Genomic DNA, 12,129 nt, shown 5'->3' with positions numbered 1-12,129 from the left:
TTTGGTAATTAATGTAAACCATCCAATGCCATACTCTCAAAGTGAAGTCTTTTACCCAGATGCTCACTCCCACATCCCAGAATCCGTAACTGTTACAAAACTTGCGCGTGAACATACAGAACTGTTCCTGCACACATAAGCCCTGTGCTAGTCTGTTGGCTTTACATAGATTCCTTCATCTAATTCTCATACAAACCGCCAAGGACATCTTCCTTCTTTGGAGACCATACTTGTTTTTCAGACAAGGACATTTCAGACAAGGAAATTGGGTCTTGATAATAATTTATGCATGGTCTCACAAGCAGTTCAATCAAAATTCTACCCTATGAAGCCCACTTATAGACATCATGCACTTAACCAAAAAGCTCTGCCCTCTCCCAGGAGCTCCTCCCATTTCATACTGCCTATCAGCACACAGATGTCTTCATGTCACATCCGACAATTAACATATGAGACCCATATTAACCCTGTACATTCATATTAAAACACATAGCTGCTTTCAATCCTGTTCCCTGTGTCTGCCAAAGTGCATTATGAATGCAAGAAACCTTTTGTGTGGGGAGTTGGACATTAAGACTTTCATAAAGTTACATTTTGTGCTTTATTTTAGAAAGAGGAAGTATTACTGGAATGGAGTTCCTTTTTATTCTGGTCCTCAATTATACTTTTATTATAACCTTCAAAGTGTGTGCCTTCTCCTAAATGCAATCAAGAATCTCACAAGGAAAAAAAATCAGCAATTCCATCATCAGAAAACAGAAATTTGTTTCCCTAACAGAAAAAAAGTACAGTAGAAAAAGGGAGAATTCCTTACCAAGCCACTGTGTTAATGCTCTCTTATTTTGAAATCATTCAAACCTTCTGTAAGGATTGCTAACATGCAGCTCCCGTATCTACAGGCTCAACAGCATGAGATGCAAAGGAAATAATATTCACAGCCATCCCCAGATGGTTACTGTGGGGCTCCACACTAACCTTGCAGGAAATGAACACAAACACTGTAGCTCTTTCTCCCACCAGGGAGTCTGTTACTCGCATTTGTGTTACTGCAATATTATTAAGACAAACAATCCAATTAGCATCCAGTTTGGAAGGTTCAGCTCCAAGATGGGAAAGCCCCACGTCTCAGCCTCTGATGAGGGCGGTGGATGGCAGAGATGGAAGGTAGACTCAAAGGGAAGATCATGTGGCAAGCCAGGAAGTGGAGAGTGACTGAGCCCAACGCAGGCTTTTATAGCCACCCTCTCATGAGAGCCACCGAAGGCACATCTCAAACACCTAACGACCTCGCACTAGGCCCAGCTATGAAACTCCACAACTGGATTAGGGGCCCACCTGCTTAATGCCATTAACTTGTGACTTTGGAGTTTAAATGCGGCCTGAGTTCAGGGGACAAATCATGTTCAAAACACAGGGGAATGATACGATCTCACAGATGATGATATATCCTAGTTATGTGACGCAGGAACAGAGTGTTACATGAGGAACGGCACTGTGGTATCAAACAGCACAGACTATACACGGAACCACCAATCATTGAGAATAGAGAGTATACAGCATAACACAATGGAATTGTCCTTGGGAAAATAACTACACACTGTGAGTACAACCAGGACACACAGCTCCTTAATAGTAAAGAATATGGCGATTATAGTGACAAATAGAGCTATGAAAGATAGAGCAAAGAGAGAACAAATCTTCACAAAGAAGCACTGGCCCCACAGGCCCTCCAGAGCCTACTTCCTATTTATGGAAAGCTACAGCTTCCACAAATAACCAGGTACTAGGGGCTGTTGCTGTGGTGCAGCAGGTTAAAGCCGTCACCTTCAGTGGCAGCATTCCATAGGGGCACCTGTTTGAGTCCCAGCTATTCCACTTCCAATCCAGCTCTTTGCGATGGCCTGGGAAAGCAGTGGAAGATGGCCCAAGACCTTGGGACACTGCATCCTCGTGGGAGACCCAGAAAAAGCTCCTGGCTTCGGATCAGTGCAGCTCTGGCCATTGTGGCCAATTGGGGAGTAAAGCAGCAGATGGAAGACTCTGTAACTGCTTTTCAAATAAATAAATCTTGACAAAAAATTCAACATGTACCTCCAACTCTTCATTTCCAAAAGCATTAGATAATTTTTTACATGTTTGTTAATAGAACTGTGAATTTTCTTGGGTTTAAATGCAAAAACAGTATTGTTGAACCAAAGTATGTGTTTATTTTGAGTGCATCTTAATAGATTTCTCTGCTCCACCAACTCCTACAGTACCAGAGAATTCCTCTATGTCTGCATTTTCCTACCCAAATTTGGTACTAGCCAGGTTTTTAATTTTTCTTAGCTAATGATGCAGTGGTAGCACTTTTCCAATTTTTATTTACTTAATCAGCAAAGATGTAGAGCATTTGTAACACACCTGTAGGATGTCATGACTAAGCGTGCAGGCAATGTCTTTGCAGTGGGAACTCCAGAGAGCTGAGGAGTTTCGGGAGTGATGTCAATGCCAGGATCTAGGTTAAGGAGCAAGCAGTGTAGAACACAGGTGAGGGTTTGAGGGAATTATGCTTTCTCCAACAGCTAACAACCAGAACGCCATCTATGAAGTTTGATAAAATCATCAGCCTCCAAGAGTTGGCATGAAACCATCCTGCCAGCCCATTCATGCAGTGTTTAGGCATCCAGCAGGTTAATTTGCTGCTCATAGTCCAATATGACTACAAAATGGGGGCTAGTAATGTGGCACAGCCAGTCAAACCACTGCTTCCACCGCTGGCATCACTTATCTGAGCACTGGTTTGAGTCCTGGATACTCTGCTTCAAATCCAGCTCCCAACTTACTGGACTGGGAAAGCAACTGCTGATGGCCCAAGTTCTTAGGCCCCTGTCACCCACTTCAATAGGCAATTAGGGGACAGGCACTGTGGAATAGTTGGTGGGGCTGCCACCTGCAGTGCTGGCATCCCATTTGGGCACCAGTTCAAGTCCTGGATGCTCTACTTCCGATCCAACTCTCTTCTGTGGCCTGGGAGAGAAGTAGAGGTTGGCCCAAGTCCTTGGGTCCCTGCACCTGAGTGGTAGACCTGTAGGAAGCTCCTGGATCCTAGATTCATATCGGCGCAGCTCCGGCCACTGCAGTCATCTGGGTAGTGAACCAGTGGATGCAAGACCTCTCTCTCTCTCTGCTGCTGCCTCTCTCTAACTCTTCCAAATAAATAAATAAATACCTCTTTAAAAAAAGAGGTGATGAGGACTCTGCCTTCAAGGAAGGGTTAATGATTGGATATGGGTAGTGGATTGAGGCGTCTGCTGTGAAAGCCAGTTTTCCAAGTCTCTCACCCCACCACCTAATGCCATCAGTCCTGCAATGCCATCATCATGAAGCCCTCACCAGAAACCAATGCTGGTTCCCTGCCCTTGGACCTCTAGAACTGCGAGCTAAATCAACCCATTTTATTTATGAAGAGCACACTCTCGGGGATTTTTTTTTTTTTTTTTTTTTTTTTTTGACAGGCAGAGTGGACAGTGAGAGAGAGAGACAGAGAGAGAAAGGTCTTCCTTTGCCGTTGGTTCACCCTCCAATGGCCGCCGCCGCAGCCGGCGCACCGCGCTGATCCTGGCAGGAGCCAGGAGCCAGGTGCTTTTCCTGGTCTCCCATGGGGTGCAGGGCCCAAGCACCTGGGCCATCCTCCACTGCACTCCCTGGCCACAGCAGAGAGCTGGCCTGGAAGAGGGGCAACCGGGACAGAATCCGGCGCCCCAACCGGGACTAGAACCCGGTGTGCCGGCGCCGCAAGGTGGAGGATTAGCCTATTGAGCCACGGCGCCGGCTTCTCGGGGATTTTATGGCATCTCAAGACGCTGCTACTTCTAAAATCCCCTAGTCCCATGTATTACTTCTAGCCTCTCCATGACGTGAATAAGGTGATGAATAGAATCCAGAAGCCAACAGAGTTGATTTCCCTTGCAAGCTGGCAGGAAGCAGCCTTTTCCCCACCACATTCCCATGTCCCAGAGCTTTGTTGTCTTTCATCACTAGGCTCAACCAACAGCCTGTAATGCACAAAGCTTGTGAGCGCTGTGAGAGAGACGAAATCAGCCAAAAATCCAAATGGGCCTGTAGACACTAATCTCAACCACCGTTCTTTGGGTGCTGTCCTAGGATCACGAGTGCACCATACAGATTTTTCCAGTAGCCCCTGAAATGTGTATGAACAGAAATTAATGTGATCAACTTGCAAGAACCTCTGTGTCCAAGCCCCAAAGTTCACTCTGCTTTCTGAGAGGTGACAGTTTCACCACACATTACACAGCCATCCTATGCCATCTGCTCAAGGTTCTGCAGTGAAATCAAGGTACAACACTGAAACACCCTCCAAATAAAATACAAGCATTTCAGAAGGGCCTCAAATTTGCAAGTTAGCTATGAAATTCTCAGGGGGAATTCAAAGTTCGAAAGTGAAATCCATTTGCAAGTCAAAGTCCACTGATATTAAAATCTAAAGGAAATTAGAAACCAAATTCTCTAGGCTTTATAATATAAAGTTCAAATGAGCTACAGACCCATTTCTACCTCCTCAATTTTACTTCCTCTCAGGCTCTTAGATTTGTTCTCAGTATCTTGGAGGAGTTGGGTGTTTGAGGAGCTACAACCTGGACATTTCAGGCCAACACAACCTCTAAAGAGGCATCAAATAATGCTGCATCTCTCAGAAAACACTTCCCTAAACAGAAGTTATAGGAGTGAAGAAATCACCAGAGCAGCGACCTACAGCCAGGAAACGCAGACCCTCAAGCAGTCATCCTGGGCTAACTCATGTGCCTGGACTAAGCGCAGCATGGGGGACAGGCTCAGCACATTCAGCTGGAGGCAGGCAGAGCACACAGCGCCCGGTGTTCAGGACCCATGACTGCAAATATTCAGTATTTGGAGAAAGTCTCTCAGAATTTATATTTCATATGCCATATATTCTGTACCTGGCCAAAAATCTGTTTTGGTTTTTGATTAACTGCTCCCTTCCTGACCACATAAGCAACGTGGCAACGGCAGCAGGTGAAATCTCTAGCTTGACTGTGGTCTACTTTTGTCTATACACATTTCATTTCCTTTGGCACCCAAATACTGAGTTGAATGGTGTTTTCAAGCAATGAGACAGTCCTGTGAGATGGTGTGCAGCAACAGATTCTGTATTGCTAACCACACCTTCATTAATAACTACTTGTATCTATTAAACCTGGCTCCCTGCACAGAGCTCTCCAAGACGACTTCATGTGAACCAACTTCTAGCAGGGATTTTGAGCCTGTGAACAAGTCAGTGCACCTGAGCCGGGCTCCTCCACAGTTCCTCTCCTTGGTGCTGAACACAGAATGGAGCTGGGGGCGGCAGACCTAAGCCTGACTGCCCAGGACTGGCACCAGCCCCACACTATACTGTCAGTTATGTTGTGATTGAAACCCAGTCAACACTTCTCTACCCTGGAGAGCCACATCCTTGTTCCCTTTAAAAATGCACCTCCTGGGCCACCAGCATCTCTCTCCGTCCCCTCCTGAGTAGCACACAGGACAAAGGCCAGCTGGCCATGTTGCAGCAGGATACAAACTACCTCACCTGTACAAGCAAACCATCCTTTGGCTCAGGCCACTGAGTGGTTCATCACCCTTTAGTGGAGTGTCCTCCTCTTTGCTGAGGTCCGTGCCCCTTGGACTCAAATATTCTGCATTAAGTCTTTTTTAAAAAAAAAGATTTATTGAAAGTCAGAGTTACATAGAGAGAGGAGAGGCAGAGAGAGAGGTCTTCCATCTGGTTGTTCACTTCCCAATTGGCTGCAACAACCGGAGCTGCACCAATCCAAAGTCAGGAGCTTCTTCCGAGTCACCCACATGGGTGCAGGGGCCCAAGCACTTGGGCCATCTTGTACTGCTTTCCCAGGCCATAGCAGAGAGCTGGATCGGAAATGGAGCAGCCGAGTCTTGAACCAGTGCCCATATGGAACGCCAGTGCTTCAGGCCAGGGCTTTAACCTGCTGCACCACAGCGCCGGCCCCATGAAGTCTCGCTATTTTGGAAAGTGATAGAAAAACATTTCTGAGATGTCCTGATTTTCATTACTAGGGCTACAAGACAGAGGAGGAAGAGGTCAGAGAAGCTGATCAGTTAACAGCAATGGGCAGAAGCCAACAGAAGACTGTCCCACATTCCCCAGTCTATACTCAAAGTCTGACTCAGAAAGGCAGGTGAACTACAACAGGACTGTTGTCCCCTGATCAATCCAGAAGTAACCAGGTACCTCTTAGGGCCTGTCTTCCCATCCGAAAACTTTCCTCACTTTACATTATCCTGTCACCAACATAAATTCACTGTGTGTAAGTTAAGCTTTCTTTTTCCAGACTTTCATTGTAAAATTATCTTGGCTCTTGGGGCTAGCGGAAATATCTCCTGCGGCCAGCATTACAGCATAGCAGGTAAAGCCACTACCTGCAACACTGGTATCCCATATGGGTGCCAGTTCAAGTCCTGGTGCTCCACTTCCAATCCAGCTCCCTGCTAATGGCTGGGAAAGCAGGAGAGGATAGCTCCAATCCTAGGGCCCCTGTATCCATGTAGGAGACCTGGGAGAAGCTCCTGGCTTTCTCCTGTCCCAGCCATGGTCAGTGTGGCCATTAGGGGAGTGAACAAGCAGATGGAAGATCTTTGTCTCTGTCTCTAGTTCTGCCTTTCAAGTAAATACATAAATAAAACAAAGTTAGAAGAAGAAGAAGAAGAAGGAAGAGGGACAGGAAGAGGGGGAGGGGGAGGATTTCCAACTGGTATGCAGCCCTGCTACTGGTAATTACAGAATTTGTCCCACACCGGTCGTTTCCCGCATAGAGCATGAAACACCCGTGGTCTCAAGAATTTTGATGTAACAAAACAATCAGCTATGACAAAGAGGTCAAATTATGGAAACAATGCCAAGTTTGAGTATCCTTCCATGGCCCTCTCTAAACCCCCAAAACTAGTGTTTCACAGATCTCAAGGAAGGTCCTAAATGAATACATGACCTACTCAGAGATTTTGTCTGTTATTTTGTTCCCCAAATTATGTCACTTAATTCTCAAAATCCCAGCCCATTAAGGATCCCCAAAGACAGCCACTCCCTGAAACTGGAGTCATAAAATTACATTTCTCTACGGCCCAGAGAGTAAACATTTTAGGCTTTGCAGGACAAGAAGCAAAATCTAGGATATTATGTAAGTACTTAGATAGATAATCAAAATGTAATCATTTAAAATGTGAAAAGCATTCTTAGCTCCTAACTATACAATAACATATAATGGGCTTGTTTTGGCCTGTGGGTTATAATTTTCTATCACTTGTCTCAAAACATAGCATCTTAAATTATCTTAAAATTCCACTGACATACTTTTTTGAGGTCACTCAGAAAATGTTAAACCTTCCCTAAAATGCTCACAATTCTTTGTTTTTTTCTAGTTGCCTAATCCACCCTGCCTTTTTTTTTTTTTTTTGGTGACAGGCAGAGTGGACAGTGAGAGAGAGAGAGACAGAGAGAAAGGTCTTTCTTTGCCATTGGTTCACCCTCCAATGGCCGCCGCAGCCAGCGCACTGCGGCTGGTGCACCGCGCTGATCCGAAGGCAGGAGCCAGGTACTTATCCTGGTCTTCCATGGGGTGCAGGGCCCAAGGACTTGGGCCATCCTCCACTGCACTCCCTGGCCACAGCAGAGAGCTGGCCTGGAAGAGGAGCAACCGGGACAGAATCTGGCGCCCCAACCGGGACTAGAACTGGTGTGCTGGTGCCGCTAGGTGGAGGATTAGCCTATTGAGCCACAGCACCGGCCTCATCTACTTCTAATCACATCATTTATCCTATTTTAATGTAGTCACAGACTTAAAACACAAGTGAGTCCTTTGTTAATTTTAAGTTTCAGCTTCTTTTATCTGCAATCCCTTTAGCGAAATCACTTTGTGTGAGGGACCCAAGGGTAGCAAACACTCCGTTAGAAAACCTGCATGAATAACCGGTAAATGCTCTAACCCAGAATCCTAAGAAATCTGTACAACATGGGAAGCCTCTTCATGTAAATAATAGGACATATTTTAAAACAGAAAGGTGACAAAATTAAGAGATAAATGCCTAAGAGCATAATTGCCTTTTAATGTAAGGCAAGGGTTTGATATTCAAATTCTGTCTCTTCAGTCTGGAACATCAACAACTCCAGGTTTTTTCTTGGGGCTACAGATTTACCTCATAAACCCCTTTCTTCATAATGCTCTCTCAGATCTATTACTGTGAATGCAAAATTGTTTTCTAGGAGACAGATGTTGTTATTATATTAATGAGTCTGACTCCACTTTTAAAATGATCTTAATTGGCTTTATTTTTGCTTCTGGATTTAGGCAACACTTCATTCCATAAACCAGAGTGAGTGCTCCCCCGACTCCACTTTCCACGTCTGTCAGCGCACAGGCTGTGTGTCCTGCCCTGACCCCGACTGTCGGCTTCACTTCTGGGCCAACTGGTAAGAACGCCCAGAGCTCCCTCTCTCAGCACAGGCAGGACAGTGGGAACCATGGCACCCCTGCTCCCACCATTCCTCCTCTTAACCACAATGAACACCAACGCCGCTCACTTCTCTCTCCACTGGACCTGTCCTGAACCAGCTTCAGGACCTGTCCTGCTTTTTCCTGAAAGCTTCTACATGAAAAACTTTGTCCTTCTTTCTTGGTGTGTGAGAGAGAGACAGAGAGAGAGAGAGACAGACAGACAGAGATCACCAGTCTCAACATCAAACCACCATTCAGGGTATTCTGAGAGCGGGCGTTACCTAACAACCCATGTGTGAACCACAGCCACGCTCATGCATCTGCTCACTGCAGTTCTGTCTCCCTCATCTAGAAACTGACATTTTCCTCTGTATTCCAACCCACAGCTACATCTGGTTCAAGTCAAGTTCTCAAGTTCCTATGGCCATGGAAAAATGATCTTTCACCCGTGTTCAGGGTCCACGTTGGCCCTGAGGGAGTCCAGAGCTGCAACCTGTTGCAAAGGACTCCACCTCCCAACTTCCCTGCACATCTCTCTCTCTGCTTCCCCTGGCTCACTGTGTCCACCTTCTACCCACAGTCTGAATTGATTTCATCTAATTAACCTATTACCGTAATTATCATGCCCATAGAGTCATATTGACATACGGTCACTTCTTACTCCCATCCTATCCTGCACTCCCATCGCAATGGGGAGTTTTTCTCCCTTCTTTATTATGTCATTCAAGCCACCTGTTGTGCGGGAATATTCAGCCCACTCTGGTGCTGGGCGATAGAGGGCTCATTCCCCACCACACAGGAGTGGTCTTCACCACAGCTCACGTCTGTCTCGAGGAAGTTCCCCTTCGTGGATTTCACAAATGGGCGTCATCACATGGAAGCATAGAATAACCTCCGTGTCTACTAAACTCACTCCAGGGACCAACTTTGTTGAAGCCCTTAATGACACGGCAGACATCCCCTACCTTTGATTCTCCCATAGCTTCTCCCATCGCGCGTGGATACTAAGAGTGCAGTTCTTGTCCAAATGCCATATTACCCCACGCACAATTCACCTGCCTCTGGTTCCAGAAGCCTGGAACGAGGAGGACAGCTGTGGGAGGGATCAGGACACGCCACCTCCAAATATGCCACTGTGATCTAACAGCTATTCTGAGCTGAAGGCAACTGACGATCAACTAACGCAGAAAAGGTGTCTGCGCTCCCACTGCCGGCCCAGCAGCACAACATCAGTCTCCCTTTGTGTGTGTCTCCTCGTCAGCCCAGACAGGGAGTCAGTGCTAAGCTGAGCTGGCATTCAGAGACCTCACAACACCTCATCCTCCAGGGGTTCCTCCAAGTGTGTGCTATTGACGTCCTCATCATTTAGCAGCCCTCTAAGCCCGTATCTGTTTTCCTTTGTTAAAATCATCATTTACCGTAAGCCCCCAAGTCTAACCACATCTCCGATTTATATTTTCTTTCTGTATACTTCCATGCATGTAAATGTTAATAAAGATCTTACATCTTTTCTCTCATTCACCTGCCTTTGCCCAGTTTAATTCACAGGGCCTCAGCACTGAATCTAAGAGAGTAGAGGGAAAATGCTTCCTCCACGCCAGCTCACCCAGAGGCTTCATAAGACCCATCAAGCTCCCAGGACAGCAGGGCCTCTCCCATTGTCTACTTGGGGTTCTGAGTCTTCTTCCTTTCTTCTGATCAGTCATCCCTCTGTTGTAGTCGCCTTAGAACGTCACTCCGGACGGAACTCTGGTATGGGTCAGCTTTTCATCACAGTAGTGAGAGGATCTGCTCATGCAGGGCCAGGTTGATTTTGGCTCGAGGTTTTGGCAGTGCACGGTCTCAGATCAGGTGGCCTCACTTATCTGGCGTCCGTCGGGGTGGTGGTGGGGGTCGGGGGATGGACAGCAGAATGAACGCAGAGGTGACCCAGCAGCACAGCAAAAGCTCAGCCCACAGAACCAGCTCAAGAACAGCTTTCCCAGGGCAATCCCAAACCACCTAGGGGCTCCCAGAGCAAATCCCAATCTACCTATGGGCTCCCCACTAGGCCCATCCCAGACGCCAAGGTCACATCCAGCCTGCACCACATCCCCAGGCAGCCACGCTGGCAGAGGCTCTTAACACAGGGACCTTGAGAACCCAGCCAAACCATCCAACCCGCAGCCCTGCCTACTCTCGTCTCGAAATATCAACCCAATACTACAGGCCAACATCCAGTGCTCGACAGAGGTCGCTTCCCATACCCCAAATAACATCAGCAGCTCAGCCCCCGTGCACCAGGTAGGCATCCCAAGTGCCACTTGCACACCTGCTGTCCAAAGTCACTGCACTTAGTATCAGTGCCTGGGACCTGCACATCGGAACACATCAACCTGTGTATGCTTCCCACGCTTCTTCCACCTGCCTTATGTAACCTGGATGGGACTCTCGAGTGGAGTTTGCCCGAACACACTTCACAGTCACGCGGTGCTGTGGCCCATGAGCTCTACCCCTCTTCACTCCGTGATGTAGAGGCGCTTCTTCTTGGCTCTGGGGGCTAATGAGTGGTCTCCAAGCAGCAGGAAAACTTGCACTTGCTGTCATTTGTGACAGCTCAGTTTTATCGACCATTTAAAGGGTACACCATTATAGCCAAGACTCGGGAATAAAACAGAATTGTGTGGTGCTTACTGCTGTTGCTCAACACTACAATTAATCAAGGACAACAAAACGCAGCTGCTTTGCCTTACCCGAATGACAGTGGACCCGTGGGAAATCATCCCGGTAGTGTTCTGGGACCCACAATGCACACTTCCTATTAGCAAAGGGGTTAAGATGTTGCCTCTAGGGCAGGATAAATAAGATCCCAATTCCCATACTGCTATTAACCCCTATATGATTTTGCAAACTGTTCACATTTAGCTATACATTTGAAATAAATAGACACAGAGAAGGCCTGGAAATCCTCTTTCTTGTTATTTACAACGTTTCCTGGACCACAGTCGCAATAACCTGTCTCAACACGGGAGAATTTTTTATCTCATATTTTGGCTGCAGAGTCATCAAGATCAAGTCTTCTTGTAATGTAAAATGAAATATTTCTCCATTGAATGTGAAAATTCTTAGTTAAAAATTTAAATGCTTACTGTCATGAAAGAATGGTACCTAACTAATTTTGTATCTAAACTCCTTGGTCTTCAATTCTCCCAAATATTAGCCTAAGGATAAACAAAAGCAATTTTTATTCTGAAAACATCAGAGATTTACCTAATTTGTTTTATCAGTTGGCTACAGACCAAAAATGATGTAAACAGACACAAAAATAGCATCAGAAATGAGACTTTGAATGGGAGGTCTAACATTCTCCTTATCAGAATTCAATTGCTTTATCCATATACTTGTTTACAGGTACTAAAGATTAAATTAGATAATTCCAATAATCTAACTTACCTCACACTCAAAATAATTCATTCTTCAAAAGTAAGAGCTTAAGAACCTTAATTCTGGGGAAATTCTCAGGCTAGCATTGTGGCCTACTGGGTTAAGCCATGGCCTGCAATGCCGGCATCCCATATGGGTTCCTATTTGAGTCCTGGCTGCTCCATTTGCAATCCAGCTC

General features: G+C 46.2%; 1 protein-coding gene across 19 annotated transcripts in view; it reads right to left on the bottom strand.

The window, feature by feature from the left end:
• The window catches only part of LOC103348950 (uncharacterized), a 395,863-nt gene that overhangs the window by 68,309 nt on the left and 315,425 nt on the right, over positions 1–12,129 (bottom strand). Inside the window, exon 2 of one of the 19 annotated variants that reach the window (XM_089303991.1) lies at positions 2,404–2,497. The exons of the other annotated variants lie outside the window; for them this stretch is intronic. Coding sequence (XP_089160117.1) covers positions 2,404–2,497 — 94 coding nt within the window. The remainder of the gene's footprint in view (positions 1–2,403; positions 2,498–12,129) is intronic. 19 annotated transcript variants of the gene reach the window in all.

The sequence above is a fragment of the Oryctolagus cuniculus genome, chromosome 9 (assembly GCF_051225735.1).
Source record: "Oryctolagus cuniculus isolate XC-2025 breed Fujian yellow rabbit chromosome 9, ASM5122573v1, whole genome shotgun sequence".
In the NCBI taxonomy this organism is placed as follows: Eukaryota; Metazoa; Chordata; class Mammalia; order Lagomorpha; family Leporidae; genus Oryctolagus; species Oryctolagus cuniculus.
The sequence above is the reverse complement of the archived record's forward strand: the minus strand, read 5'-3'. Positions and strand labels throughout refer to the sequence as shown.